The sequence below is a fragment of the Puma concolor genome, chromosome E4, assembly GCF_028749965.1.
Source record: "Puma concolor isolate L17-30 chromosome E4, mPumCon1.1.hap2, whole genome shotgun sequence".
Classification (NCBI taxonomy): Eukaryota; Metazoa; Chordata; class Mammalia; order Carnivora; family Felidae; genus Puma; species Puma concolor.
In genome coordinates this window covers 11,833,338-11,849,256 of record NC_141683.1, presented here as the reverse complement: position 1 = coordinate 11,849,256, position 15,919 = coordinate 11,833,338, and the positions used below count along the sequence as shown (strand labels likewise).

The following is a 15,919-nucleotide window of genomic DNA, read 5'->3' as shown; positions in this document are numbered from 1 at the left end:
CCCAGGGGCCACCCCTCGGTAGAAGGTCGTGCGATACTGCGAGCGGCCCGGAAGGGGTTCGGGAGCGGCCCTTCCTTTGGGCTCCGGGCCAAGGGCCGCACCAGGCGGCGACCGCTCTCTGGACCGGTGGCGGCTGGGCGTCCGCGGAGGGCCCGCAGGAGCTGTCGCCGCCCGCGCCCGCTCCGCCATGGGCGCCGCCGGCTCGTCGGCCCTGGGCCGCCTCGGCCTCCCCGCGTCGCGCCTCCCCGCGCAGCCCCGGCCCGGCTGGCTCGCGGTGACCGCGCTGGGACTGGCCGCCGTGGCGCTGGGGACCGTCGCCTGGCGCCGCGCGCGGTCCAGGCGGCGCCGGCGGCTGCAGCAGGTGGGCACGGTGGCGCAGCTCTGGATCTACCCGGTCAAGTCCTGCAAGGGGGTGGCGGTGAGCGCGGCGGAGTGCACGGCCCTGGGGCTGCGCTGCGGCCACCTGCGGGACAGGTAGGGCCGAGCCGGGCGGGGCTCCGCGGGGAGGGCTTCGGGCGGGGGCGGGGGCGGTCTGCAGAGTCCGCCAGCAGGTCCTTCCTTCCCTTTCGATGGGGCAAGGACAAAGAGAACGAGGGGCAACTACGTCCCAACAGCCGACCCCAGGGGCCCGAGACCCAGGCCTAAGTGTCCCGACCCACTTCCCCGAGACGGCTGCATTTCCACCTCCCACGGGCGCTTTTACGTCTGCGCTCCTGCCGAGCAGTGGTCGGGGCGCCCAGGTGTCTGTCGCGTGCCCGCCAACTTCTTCAACCCCATCTAGCAGAGGCGGCGAGCTTCCAGGGATTGGTCCCCGCCACATTAGTTTCATTAAACTGTCTCTGGAGAACTTGGGGGAAACTTGGGGCGGCGGAGCGCAGCCCTCAAAGGGCGCACCCAGGTGGAGCGCCCCTAAGGACAGCTGTTGAAGCTTAAGCTTCTTGCGGCCGGAGAAGTGCTATTGCCTCTGTTTCCCTAATGCGCGCAAGCACTCGTTTTATGAACAAAGGAACTGGGGTTCCGCGCCACCCAGCGGGGGAGCCAGGACTCTTGTTTTGTTTAGCACGTGGGTGCTTTGTGAAGAGTCGTTTTATTTTTTATTTTTTTTTTTTTTCTTCAACGTTTTTATTTATTTTTGGGACAGAGAGAGACAGAGCATGAACGGGGGAGGGGCAGAGAGAGAGGGAGACACAGAATCGGAAACAGGCTCCAGGCTCCGAGCCATCAGCCCAGAGCCTGACGCGGGGCTCGAACTCACAGACTGCGAGATCGTGACCTGGCTGAAGTCGGACACTTAACCGACTGCGCCACCCAGGCGCCCCAAGAGTCGTTTTATTAATGGCCTATCAGGGTAGTCACGATCTGCGTGCATTCCTGGGATTCAGCGAAGGTTGCAACGGCCCGGAGCGAGCGGCTTTGTTCTCTTCCGGGTCTGGCGTCAGGCCAGCCCGGGGCCTCACTAAGGCTGCGCATCAAGCTCTTTCCTGCCAGACGAGCCCTCAGCTCCTGCAAGTAACCCAGAACTGGGCAAGGGGGGACGGCTGTGACCCGCCCCCGCCCCTCCCCCCGCCTTGCAGCAGAGAGGCGGAGGGCCATCCACGACATACGTGAGTGGTGAGCTCTGCATCTTTGCTTCTGGAAGCAAGGCGAGAATCCTAGCTATTTCATGGTTTGTACAGAGGTCACCGACTCCGAAAGACGGTCCAATGTATTGAATTTGTTTTGTAGGCCCCGGAGGCAAAGGGTGTTGTACTGTACCGATTGAGAGTATTTACTGAGCTCGTACGATAATAAATAATTACAAGAGCTGGCATTTGTGGCAGGCGCCATTTTTGTCATCATGGTACCAGCAAGCCTGAAGGAGAAGTGAGGGGCATAGCGGACTCCGTGTGACCAGTGCCAGGGAGCACAGAGAAGGAGCCCCAGAAACTCTCTGGGGTGGCCAGGAGGGTAAAAACCCCGGACTTGGGGGCAAGGTATACTGGGGGAAAGGCTAGTGCCCTCTGAGGGAATGACCGAAAGGGACTGAAAACGGAGATACAAGTACACCAGCGTTCACTGCAGCATCACCCACAGTAGCCCAAGGGTGAAATCAACCCACATATCCATCAACAGATGACTGGGTAAACAACATGTGGTATAGACGCACCCGGGAATAGTGTTTAGCCACAAAAAGGAACGAAGTTCTGATCCACACTGCAGCATAGATCTTACAAGCATTATGTTAGGTGAAATAAGCCAGACACAAAAGGGCGAATATTATATGATTCTAATGATATGAAATATCTACAGTAGGCAAATTCATAGAGACAGGATGTGGATTGAAGTTTCCCAGGGGGCCAGGGGAGAGGAGAGAGAAGGGGGAGTTATTGCTTAATGGGTTCAAAGTTTCTATTTGGGGTGACGACAAAGTTTTGGAAATAGATAGTGGTGATGGTTGCATAACATTGTGAAGGTGCCCAGGGTCATAGAATTGTGCACCTAAGATAGTTAAGAACACATTTAAAAAAACAAATCTGTTTTCTGCTGATGGACACTTGGGTTGTTTCCTCCATCTTTCGGCGTTGTGAACATTGCTTCTGTGAACATCACGGTATGCGTATCTGCCCTGTTTTCAATCCTTTTGGATATACGGAGGAGCATGCCAGACATTTAATGTTGCGTATATTTTACCACAATTAAAAACATTTAAAAAGCTGGCCTGCGTGAGGGCGCAGGGGGTTGTGAATGGCTGGTGAGCAGCTGGTTATGAAGGGCCTTGCCTGCCTTGCTGAAGATTCAGGGTTTTATCCTGAAAGCAGGAACCATGGAGGGATTTTTCATGGGGGGGGGGGGGCGGAATTTTCTAGATTTGTAGTTTAGAAAGATCAGACTGCCATCATCACCTGGAAGAATTATTACACGAAGAAGACTATTCATGTGCTGGGAGCAAGGATCTGGGGCAGGGCAGAGCTCTGACTGGGTCCAGGATGAGGGCCGATAGGCAGGCGGTTCAGGGAAGGGCTTCCATTAACCTTATTTTTCTCGTGTAGCTGAAACATCTCAACCATGATGACCCACTGGGGGTGGCGCACAGGAGCTTTAACGCCCTAACGTATTTGCCGTCTTTTAATCTTATGTCTGTGGATTCCAAGAGCTCGAGCTCACTTCTATAACTGTAGTCACTCGACCCAGTGAGAAATGATCAAAATGTCAATATATTCAGCTTCCTTGGCAGCTGAGGAATAACCCGTACGAATGGCTCCCACCCCCACCCCGCCCCGCCCCGCACCCCCAGACAGTTTCCTGTTGCTCTGATCTCTCCATGTATCTTTTTTTTCTTGGAAGTACCTCTAGGTCAGGAGTATTGGGTTAGAAGAAATATCGTCCATGGTGACAATAGACCTTTGAGCAAATTGCAGCATCCACAGCCCTGAATATTGAAACATTAATGTTTTAAAAGGCGGGGGTGGATTTGGCAAGGTAGAAGTGGCCTCGTATGCTTCTCTGCTGAAGTCCACGCTCTGAGAACAATAGAACCACAATCTCGTTATTGTGCTTCCTTCCGTGTGCCCTTCAAGTCTTTCTGGGAAATCGTTTCCTGTCGTCTCTCGGGGCACGTTTAACGAAAGCGGTCAGACCTTCTCGCAGTTGAGATGAAAGTATGATAACGTCTTTGATTTCTGTGCCATCAAGGAGCTCCGCAGGTTCTGAAGAGATTATATACATTGGATGCTTGAGTGGTTACCAAACCCTTTGAAATAAAGGGACAGACTCAGCCTTGCTGTGCTGTTGAGTTGATGTTTAGGACAGACAGACAGACGCGCGCGCGCACACACACACACGCACACACACACACACCAGGCTTACGGGGAGGAAATGAAAGAGGACTGTGCGTGACCGGAGCTCCCGCAGTGACTGGGTGCCTTTCACAGTGGGCCACGCATCTCTTGGGTTTTGAACATGGCAGGTTTTGGCTTGTGGTCAACGAGAAGGGGAACATGGTCACTGCTCGGCAGGAACCCCGTCTGGTCCTGATTTCCCTGACTTGTGAGGGCGATGCCCTGACCCTCAGTGCAGCCTACACGAAGGACCTGCTGTTGCCCATCAAGACACCTGCCACAAATGCCGTGTACAAGTGCAGGTAAGGGAAAGGTATGTCGTACTCCTTGCGTGAGTATTTATTCACGCAGTTTTGAGGGAGCGTGAACTAGGAGGAGTCCTGAAAAAAAGACACTGGTGATAATTAACCATTGATTGAGAACATACTGTATGTAGGGCCAAGTCCTCAACATCATGATGATGTAAAACAAAGAGGAACAAGGAAGCAGCTTCAAAAAAAAAAAATAAAAGGAAGGAAGGAAGAAAGAAGGAAAGAAGGAAAAGGGGCAGGTGGGTAGCTCAGTCTGTTAAGCATCTGACTCTTGATTTTGGCTCAGGTTGTGATCTCACGGTTCTTGGGATCGAGCCCCACATCAGGCTCTGTGCTGCTTAGCACAGAGCGTGCTTGGGATTCTCTCTCTCTCTCTCTCTCTCCCTCTCTCTCTCTCTCTCTGCCTCTCCCCTGCTTGTGTGTGCACATGCACTCTCTCCCACTCTCTCTCTCTCAAAATAAGTAAATAAACTTTTTTTTTTTTTTAATTTTTTTTTCAATGTTTATTTATTTTTGGGACAGAGAGAGACACAGCATGAACGGGGGAGGGGCAGAGAGAGAGGGAGACACAGAATCGGAAAGAAGCTCCAGGCCCTGAGCCATCAGCCCAGAGCCTGACGCGGGGCTCGAACTCCCGGACCGCGAGATCGTGACCTGGCTGAAGTCGGACGCTTAACCGACTGCGCCACCCAGGCGCCCCAAATAAACTTAAAAATAAAAGGAAGCAGCTTCAGAAATGTGTGTTAATGTGGGGCTGAGAGAGAAGTCCTATGTAGAAGTCCTATGTAGAAAACCATGGGGAAAAAGCATATTCACATGTCAGCGAGAGAGAAATAAGGATAAAGGACAAAAATGGGGTGGGAGTGACAGTGGAAAATGTCCAGGAAGAGGTGAGATTAGATCTACCATTACCGTAGGACTTGTCCTATTTTGCCTGGAAAGACTGGGAACCTTCCACACCTAGGAAAGAAGTCACAAATGTTTTTGTGAACTATGAAGTCGCAAATGTTTTGTGAACATTTGGTACTAATGAAAGGAAGTTCTAGACAGAAAAGACACCTACGTCCAGAAGAGTGATCTGAGCCACAGATGCCCAGGGGTCTGCATGTAGTGAGGGCACAGACTCAGCCAGGAGATCGCTCTGTACAGAGGCTCATTCCCCAACATTAGAAGGACTGCCAGGAAGCAATTAGTGTAGGAAAACTAGCTTTGCTTCTGAGAGCTCATGTCTAGAGTTGACTTTTTATCCCATTATGGGAAAATTAGAATTTGGTCTAATTCTACTCTTGTCACAGTTTCTGCATGTTGAATTAAAATGCATTGTGGGGCGCCTGGGTGGCTCAGTCGGTTAAGCGTCCAACTTCAGCTCAGGTCACGATCTCGCGGTCTGTGAGTTCGAGCCCCACGTCGGGCTCTGGGCTGATGGCTCACAGCCTGGAGCCTGCTTCCGATTCTGTGTCTCCCTCTCTCTCTGTCCCTCCCCCGTTCATGCTCTGTCTCTCTCTGTCTCAAAAATAAATAAACGTTAAAAAAAATTAAAATAAAATAAAATGCATTGTGAATGCATTTTGTTTTTATGTAGTCCAAGCCTATCATAGAAAGTAACATCACAGCAAAAAAAATATAGATCCGAGTTAGCTGAAAAGTATCTGAAGACCCCAAGAAGTTTATAAGATGCAATATGAGTATAGTTTCGACACTGTCTTAGAGTTTTAGACCTGATATGTTCTTATTTTAATTTTGATGATTTTTTTATTATAAACATAATACATATTCATTGTTGAAAAATTGCAAAATGCTAAACTAAAAAAACAGGAGACAACAAAAACCTGTGAGGTAACTATAAATAATATTCCGATGTTTTTTTTCTGTCTTCGTAGCTCATACTTGGAAAGAAACAATGTAAAAATAATATAAAAATATAAAAATACACGATTAATGTCATATTCTTAAGTTGATATGTTGAGTACCTTTTCATATTATTAAAAATCTTCAAAATAACTGTTTTCATGTTAGCATACTGTTTCATCCTGAGGGTGTCCTAATATGCATTTTTTAAATTTTTTATTTAAAAAAAAATTTTTTTTTAACGTTTATTTATTTTTGAGACAGAGGGAGACAGAGCATGAATGGGGGAGGGTCAGAGAGAGAGGGAGACACAGAATCGGAAACAGGCTCCAGGCTCTGAGCTGTCAGCACAGAGCCCGACGCGGGGCTCGAACTCACGGACCGTAAGATCATGACCTGAGCCGAAGTCGGCCGCTTAACCGACTGAGCCACCCAGGTGCCCTTAATATGCATTTTAACATTTTATTTTATTTTTATTTTTTATTTATTTATTTTTCAACGTTTATTTATTTTTTGGGGGACAGAGAGAGACAGAGCATGAACGGGGGGAGGGGCAGAGAGAGAGGGAGACACAGAATCGGAAACAGGCTCCAGGCTCCGAGCCATCAGCCCAGAGCCTGACGCGGGGCTCGAACTCACGGACCGTGAGATCGTGACCTGGCTGAAGTCGGACGCTTAACCGACTGCGCCATCCAGGCGCCCCAACATTTTAACATTTTAAAATGAGAGCAGACTCAGATGATATCAGAAATGAAAGAGGAGACATTACAACTGACACCACAGAAATACGAAGGATCGTAAGAGACTGCAATGAAGAAAGCTAACCTGAAATAACTGGACAAAACAAAACAATAAACCAAAACCAGAGTGATTACTACCATCTACTGAGCACACCCGAAACCTGAGAATTGTTTTGGGGGATTTGTATCTATTTGTATAGATTATCCCTGACCCTCAGAAGAAGGTTGTGATTTTATCCCCATTTTACTATTTGTTTTTGTTTTTGTTTTATTTTTATTATTTTTTAATTTTATTTTTTATTTTTTAAAATTTACATCCAAATGAGTTAGCATCTAGTGCAACAATGATTTCAGGAGTAGCTGCCTTAGTGCCCCGTCCCCATGTAGCCCATCCCCCTCCCACCACCCCTCCAGTAACCCTCTGTTTGTTCTCCATATTTATGAGTCTCTTATGTTTTTCCCCCTCCCTGTTATTATATTAATTTTGTTTCCCTTCTCTTATGTTCATCTGTTTTGTCTCTTAAAGTCCTCGTATGAGTGAAGTCATATGATTTTTGTCTTTCTCTGACTAATTTCACTTAGCATAATTTCACCCTCCAGTTCCATCCATGTAGTTGCAAATGGCAAGATTTCATTCTTTTTGATTGCCGAGTAATACTCCCTTGCATATATATATACCACATCTCCTTTATCCATTCATCCGTCGATGGACATTTGGGCTCTTTCCATACTTTGGCTATTGTCGATAGTGCTGCTATAAACATGGGGGTGCATGTGTCCCTTCAAAACAGCACACCTGTATCCCTTGGATAAATGCCTAGTAGTGCAATTGCTGGGTCGTAGGGTAGTTCTATTTTTCGGAACCTCCATATTTTTTGAGGAACCTCCGTACTGTTTTCCAGAGTGGCTGCACCAGCTTGCATTCCCATATCCCCATTTTATAGATGAAGAAACTAAGGCACAGTAAGAAATATCCTCCAAGGTCACTGGGCTTGTCATTTGTGGGAACAGGATTCACACCCAAGTAGGTCTACCTGACTCCTCTTTCTCAAACGTCGGGCATTGGCACAACACAACCATGATTCATGCTGGTCACAGACCACCTCTCTCACGGTTGAACCTTGAACAATACAGGTTTGAACTCTGCACGTCCACTTACATGCAGATTGTTTTCAATACATACAGTACAGCACTATAAATGCATTTCCTCTTTAAGATTTTCTTAGTAACATTTTCTTTTCTCTAGTTTACTGTAATGAAGGAATATGGTATGTAATGCATAGAGCACACAAAATATGTGTCCATCAACTGTTTACGTTACTGTGGAACTTCTAGTCAACAGTTGGCTCTGCGTAGTTACATTTTGGAAGAGTCATCAGTTCTAGGTGGATTTTTGACTGCATGGGGGGTTGGCACCTCTAACCTCCATGTTGTTCAAGGGTCAACTGTATTTACGTAATGTTTTTCTCCCAATTGGTTCAGCTTAAAAACAAACAAACAAACAAACCTTAAATGCATTTATTTAAAAAGGGAACCGTATAGGGATACCTAGACAACTTTCCAGGTGGAGGAGTTAACTGAAATAATAAATATGCTACAAATGGAATGTTACCCAGTTCTAGCCAGAAATTATTGCCTGTAGAGGTTTCTGGACTTGAGGTCTGTTTTTCCTTTTTAGAAAGAGATTATTATCACGTGTTGCTGGACATTCGGGACTTCCTATCATGAAACTGAATAGAATTACTTTCTCTCTGTGCAGTTCACCATTCTTTCCTGTTGTACCCAAGTACTACCATTGTCTTGAATACCCACAGTAGCAGTGGTCCTACACTTTAGAAACACTGGCCTATCCGAAGTGTTTCTTTCCTCTCTGCAGCTGTGAGATACGTATAACTCCCATACTGTCCTGCATGCTGTATATCAGGGAGAGCGGGGGAGACTTCAAATCCTATGCTTATTAGTAGCAGTCAAATCAAATTAGATTATTATTATTTTATTTATTTATTTATTTATTTATTTATTTATTTATTTATTTATTTAAGTTAATTTATTTTTGAGAGACAGAGAGAGACAGAATGCAAGTAGGGGAGGGGCAGACAGAGAGGGAGACACAAAATCTGAAGTGGGCCCCAGGCTCTGAGCTGTCAGCATAGAGAGAGCCCGACTCGGGGCTCGAACCCACGAACTGTGAGATCACGACCTGAGCTAAAGTTGGACGCTTAACCGACTGAGCCACCCAGGGGTCCCTATTATTGTTATTATTAAAAAAAATTTTTTTAAATGTTTATTTATTTTTGAGAGAGTGAGAGCAGGGGAGGGGCAGAGAGAGAGGGAGACGCGGAATCCAAAGCAGCCTCCAGGCTCTGGGCTGTCAGCACAGAGTCCGACATGGGCTCAAACCCACAAACTGTGAGGTCACGACCTGAGCTGAAGTCGGACGCCCAACCGGCTGAGCCACCCAGGTGCCCCCTGATATTGTTTTATAATGGGACATGTTTTGATGCAAATTTTATCTTTTTAGTTTAATTAAATTAATTAAATTAATTAATTTGATTTTATTATTTTTAAGCTTATTTATTTTAAGAGAGACAGAGAGAGAGCCTGCAAGTAGGGACGGGGCAGAGACAGAGGGAGAGGGAGAATCCCAAGCAGGCTCCACGCTATCATCACAGAGCCCCACGCAGGGCCTGATCCCCTGAACTGTAAGATCATGACTCAAGCTGAAACCAAGGTGCTTAACTGACTGAGTCACCCAAGGTGCTCCCAAATTAGATTATGAGTATTATCTATACTGTTTTAGATTTTATAGAACATTTTCACATACACTGCTGAATCTAGTTGTATTATCATCATACTGGTAAAATATAGCCGGACCCTATTAATAAAGACTTCTGGCTGCTGTCCAGCTGCGTGAACCAGATTTTGTAGTAATCTTGAGTTTACTTGATACTGATGCATTTGTTTTCATCTGGAGAACTCAGTATCTTTTCAAACATCCGATCTGATTTTATTCTTCCGTGCATTCCTTCCAGATAGGGAGGCACAGGCATGTATCATTCTATTGTAAACCTGGATAAAGCAAGGCTGGAAACTGTGACTTCATTTGTGTTTACACAGTGGTTCAGAGGCAGGACCAGGCTAAAATCATGTTTCCTGATAATTAAAGAATCACAGTGACATCACAGCTTTTCTTTCTTCTTCTTCTCCTTCTCCTCCTCCTCCTCCTCCTCCTCCTTCTTCTTCTTCTTCTTCTTCTCCTCCTTCTTCTTCTTCTTTCTTTTAAATTTTTAATTTGAGAGAGAGAGAGAGAGCATGAGTAGGTGAAGGGCAGAGGGAGAGAGAGAGAGAGAGAGACAGAGAGAGAGAGAATCTTAAGCAGGCTGCATTCTCAGCATGGAGTCCGACATGGAACTTATCCCACCACCTTAGCATCATGACCTGAGCTGAAATCAAGAGTCGGATGCTCAACTGACTGAGCCACCCAGCTGCCCCAAGACATCACAGCTTTTTGATATGTGTAGGACATGGTAGGGTGTCCTGTGTTTTCAGAGCCATGACCAGTCTTTACTCCTGCCACTCCCTGCAGAGTGCACGGCCTGGAGATCGAGGGCAGGGACTGTGGGGAGGCTGCGGCCCAGTGGATTACTAGCTTCCTGAAGACACAGCCCTACCGCCTGGTACACTATGAGCCTCACATGCGACCGAGAAATTCTCACCAAATAATGGATGTGTTCCAGCCCACAGACCAGGTCAGAGGAGCATTCCTTGGCTTTGGCCTTCGGTGTGTCCTGTGGAAGGCAGGCTTCCTCAGGAGTGCACAGCAGTCATGTGCAGCCCATCAGGCAGGGCAGCATGTCGCTGAGCTCTGCTCTGTCATTTTGCCAGGCAGCTCCCAGGAAGCTTGGCCTGAACAGCAGCTGGGGATTCTTTTTTTTTTTTTTTTCAACGTTTATTTATTTTTGGGACAGAGAGAGACAGAGCATGAACGGGCGAGGGGCAGAGAGAGAGGGAGACACAGAATCGGAAACAGGCTCCAGGCTCTGAGCCATCAGCCCAGAGCCCGACGCGGGGCTCGAACTCACGGACCGCGAGATCGTGACCTGGCTGAAGTCGGACGCTTAACCGACTGCGCCACCCAGGCGCCCCTCAGCTGGGGATTCTAAGGAACAGGCAAAATTAAAGCCCTTCCTTTGGGAACTTCCTTTGTGTTTCTTGATTTGGGGGACTCTTGCATTTTCCTGACGGCCATCTACCTTCCTATTTATGTAAGCCTTCCAGTGCCAACAGGGTTTCAAAACTTTTCCACTCTATTCTGTAATTGTATGTGGAGCTCAACCTTTTTACGGTGTGATTGCAATGGTCAGATCATGGTTGGGCAAACGAGTGTGGGCATGGAGATCCACAGACTTAAAGTGACTAAGTTGACCCTTATAGGAATGTAAGGATTCATGGTAAAAGGAGGGGTTGGTAGCACAATTCCTACGGCCATTAAAAAAAAAAATTACATATATGGTCAGTAAAAGTACTTGATGTTGATTTGCAGGAGGCGTCAAAATAGGTATCCATGGAATCAGGGAATATTTTTATCATCCATAATGAGGTCATGAAGCTCATCAGCACTGGAGAAGTTGAGGCTTAAGAAGGTGGAGTGACTTCCTCAAGGGGACTTGGCCAGTGGCAGCTTTAGGATCCCAAGGCCACGTTTTTTTTTTTCATTCCATCATGTAATTCCTATTATCTGCAAGGCTCTTTAAGACTTCTGAAACACTGTGACTTTTCTATATAAAGAACTAAAGAAATACTTAGAAATACTGTGTGTGTGTGTGTGTGTGTGTGTGTGTGTGTGTGTGTTCCCCTGGGAACTGGGGAGGGGAGGGTTCCAGGAACTAACCACATATGACCTCTGTGTGCCACGTTCTAACCACTTCTGTTTCCTTCCCAGATTGCGTACTCAGATGCCAGCCCGTTCTTGATTCTCTCTGAGGCATCTTTGGCAGATCTCAACTCCAGGCTGGAGAAGAAAGTTAAAGTGGCTAACTTCAGGCCCAATATCGTCATTTCAGGGTGTGGTGTCTATGCAGAGGTAACAGGTTGCTTTCCTTTGCCCTTTCCTTGGATTTAACTTTTTTTTTTTTTTTAAGGTATGAAATTCTTTGATGTTGCTTTAGATTATTCCAAAGGATTCATGCGTTATTGGTGGTATGCTGGTCCATTCAGTTTTTCGAGTTCTTGAGCACCTGATTAGTTCAGACATCATCACGGAGGACACAGATATAGATGAAGTGGAGGTGCTGGTGTACAGGGAGCAGTTCAGGGTCTGAGACTTCTCAGCATAATTCCCAGTAGGTAGATTGGTTTTTGAGCCAAATTTACGTAGCATAAAATACGTGATGTGTGTGGGCCATGGAACAAAGGCAGGATATACTCATGTCTTGTTGAAGTTAGCTTTCCTGTTCAACTGATGGTCCCTGGGGAAAGATAGGCATTTACAGTATGGCTGCTGCAGCGTCGGGGGTGGGGTTCCCCAGCTGGATGGCCTATAAAATTCTTCCAGTGCCACTGTCAATCTGCCCTCAGATGCCTGCACTGTGGCTTAGCATGAAGGGCTTCCACGGTGTCACATGATTCTGGCAGCAGATTTACCTTTGTCATTGTCTTTGGATATTTCATTGGTTCTTTCCCTTGTTGACCGTGAAGGCAGAGGTCGGTGGCCTAGAGGCTTGGTGAGTGGCACCATCCAGGTGTGGGTACTTGACAGAGGCACCAGCTCTCAGATGGGAATTCCAGAGTTCTGGTGGTGGGTGTTTGTAGATGGAAAGTGGAGGTAAAGGGCAGGGGAAGAACTGAGTCCAAGTGACTGAGTCTTAATCCCTTATACTCAGGGAGACGGATTCTGCCTTTCCGTCTTACTGTGAGGAGGGAGCTAGGTGTGCTGAAAGAAGCAATCTAGGAAACTGAAGCCCACACTCAAACCCGAGGCTCTGAGGTCCGCCTCCAGCTTCCTTGCTGGCCCCTACATGACTCTGTGCAGGCTTGTGTACCTGCCTGGAGAATGGAGTGATCCTTTCTGCCTAGGATTACCTTACGGGTTTGTCAAAGGGTCAGGTTGGCTAAGGTGACTCGCAAAAAGTATAAATGCAGTATCAGTCAGTGACGGGCAGTAAAAGTACCTCCAAATCCACTTCTGATGTTTTACGTCAAACGCTCTAAACATGCCACGCTTTCCAAAGATGGCAGGTCAGCTTCTAGTATAAGGCGGGAAACGTGCGCTGTCCCCGAGAGCCTGCCCTGGGCTGTCCTTCCACGTTCCACTGTGACAAGGGAGCTCATCTGCCCTTGCTCACATCCAGCACAGTTCAGCTGGACTCAGACAAGAGGGGAAAATCAGTGTTGGTTGCTTTTGATCGTCTCATTGATATTTGTCTTGTACCAGTTGAGGCCAGGAAAGCAGTTTCTCCTGAGGGTTTTCCTTCTCAGAAAAAGGAAAAGGGTGGTGGCTTCCACCTAATGCTCACACTGTGCTTTGCAGCCTGGGGAGGTGAAGGTCATATTCCCTTTTTATAAGGAGGAAGGGAGAGGCCTGGGGAGGTGACCTGGCTCGCCTGAGGCTATCCCATGGCACAAAGTGGAGGAGCTGGGTCTTGAACCCAGACAGTACCATGTGCCAAAGGAACTCTGAACATTCTAAGGGGCATACGTGAGGTTGGGACACCTGGGTTTGAATCCACCTGCTTCAATAAGTGTCTGTTTGACCCTGGACAAGTCCTTGAACCCCTCAAGGCCTTTGCTTCTTGCAGTTGTAAAATGCAGATGATTTCAGCTCCTCTGATGGCAGCTGTAAGAATCAAGGTCTATACCAATCTGTGGAAAAGCTCTTAGAAAGTGTCATAGAGAGGTGGGGGATGGTCTCTTTCCTATAATCAGAGTGAAGGAGCCTGACTGAGGCATTCCCCCAACTGTGACCAACTTTAAGCTTCCTTCCCCTTTGCGATCCTTGTGCCCTGGGTCATGTTGATGACGTTTCCTGCCCCAAAGTTCTGAGATGGTCAGATGTAGATAAAATGAGCGGAGACAGCTCTCTCAGAGCAGGACCTCAGATTTACATTTGTTTGAACTGAATCTTGTTTTAGAGGCCTTCATTTCTTTATAACTCCGAGTGTTTCCTAACTGGGAACATTTCACATTTTAAATTGGATGTTAATACAACACTGTGGCTGAGCTCATTTTATAATAACATGTCGCTCTTTTTTTTTTTAAGTTTATTTCTCTATTTTGAGAGAGACCGAGATAGCCGAGTGGGAGAGGGGCAGAGAGAGAGGAAGACAGAGAGTCCCAAACAGGCTCCACGCTGTCAGGGTGGTGCCCCATGCAGGGCTCGAACTCACGAAACCATGAGATCATGACCTGAACTGAAACCAAGAGTTGGACACTTAACTGACTACAGTCATATGTCACTCATTGCACGATGAGTTAGTCCCACTGGGTCCCCTGCACTGTGGAAAACAGGATTGAAGAAACATGGTTGTTTCTCCTAAGGCGATCAGATTGTGAACAGGCCAGCAAGACAGGCAACGAAGGTGGTGAATGCAGGGTGTTAGGTGACCACAAGGATGTTGTTAGCACCGACGTATTGGGAGATGACAGGGCCGCTAGGGGTCTGCTCAAGGCCTGAGTATCACAGGGCTCAGGGCTTGGACCCGCTTACATCTCTGGCTTTCCTTATTATGGAATTTTTTACCTTATTTATCTGTGACTCGATCCCCAACAGTTTCTAGTGCACATAAATTAATTAGTAATTAATTAATTTCCTAACAGAGCCCACATTTCTCTTCTCTTGGATCTTTTATGTTTTTTATGACCATGGTGCCCCCTGGTGGACAAACACACACAGAACAGGCTGGGGCTTCTCTAACCCCAGGGGCCCAGCTTTTGTGGACCTGCGGTTAAGAGACCCATTTTATGCTTAAAAAGCTGCAATACCTCCCTCTCTCTCTCTGCCCCTCCCCCACTTGTGCGCGCTCTCTCTCTCTCTCTCTCTCTCTCAAAAATAAATAAGAACATTAAAAAACCAGCTGCAATACATATAGCAAGAATGATATGCACTCTGAGAGTTAAATTCTGAGTCTCCAGGTCTCTGGCTTGTGATCACACCAGACAGGGCAGGTTGGTTTTAGCTCATGAATTTTTGTCTTCAGCCCTGAGGCAGCTGGCACTTCTCTCCCAGGGTAAGAAGTTCAAGACTATGATTAGATGTTCTATGTCTCTTCAGTGTCTTCCTTCTAATTACTTCCCCAGTCTCCTCACCCTTCTTTTGTGCCTTCCAAAGTCTCTGTTCTGGAAGGTTCCATTCAAATCCTATCTTTTCCTTAAAACCTCCCCTGACCAGAGCAGCCTGAGGGCTTGTTCTTCTAAAACCTCCAGGTCAATTCTTGCCTGTGTAGTTAAACCCACGCACAGCGTGGGTTTCTCTCCAATTTTTGCTTTCTCTCGAATTTTCTGGAACCCTCAAAAATATATTGATCATTAACTTTTCTTGTGTGTATGCCCTGTCTCCCCTGCTGGATTCGAGGGGGTGCTAGTCCATTGATTTTATTTGTCCTGAAAAGTAGGCACCAGTGACCCAGGCTGTGGGCAAATGCCTAAGAAGCTCCCTGCGGTGGAGCACATAAAGGTGTGGGGGTACTCTTGATTTGTTCGTATCTGCAAAGGGAGATGATACAAGGTGAACGTATCAGTGCCCTAAGGATCTAGGTCCAGCAGAGGCATGCATAGTTTAGAGTGACCCCCTGTCCATGTCCTTTCTGTCACCCACGCCCTCTGTCAATCCCAACCCCTCCATTCGCTCCTCCTTGAGTCCAATGGGATCAGTCAGGAAGGTCAGTTTCTTTTTTTTTTTTAAGTGTATTTATTTATTTTTTAGAGAGAGCACAAGTGGCAGGGGGGCAGAGAGAGAGAGGGAGACACAGAATCCGATGCAGGCTCCAGGCTCTGTGCTGACAGCACAGAGCCCAATGCGGGGCTTGAACTCATGAACCACGAGATCATGATCTGAGCTGCAGTTGGATGCTTAACCGGCTGAGTCACCCAGGCGCTCAGGGAGATGAATTTCAACTGCAGTTTTATCAGTGAGAGCAGAGGGAGCATTTCACTATAGGGGCACGAACTGTCATAGGCAGAGAGAGGACAGGAGGGTGTGTGGCTT

The 15,919-nt window shown here is 47.3% G+C and overlaps 1 protein-coding gene across 2 annotated transcripts in view; it reads left to right on the top strand.

Moving 5' to 3' along the window:
• The window catches only part of MTARC1 (mitochondrial amidoxime reducing component 1), a 41,408-nt gene continuing 25,489 nt past the window's right edge, over positions 1-15,919 (top strand). The window contains exons 1-4 of one of the 2 annotated variants that reach the window (XM_086694318.1): positions 1-474; positions 3,947-4,120; positions 10,304-10,466; positions 11,660-11,800. In XM_086694318.1, coding sequence (XP_086550444.1) covers positions 188-474; positions 3,947-4,120; positions 10,304-10,466; positions 11,660-11,800 — 765 coding nt within the window. In that variant the 5' untranslated portion in view covers positions 1-187. The remainder of the gene's footprint in view (positions 475-3,946; positions 4,121-10,303; positions 10,467-11,659; positions 11,801-15,919) is intronic. The other variant, XM_086694317.1, reaches the window with a different exon arrangement.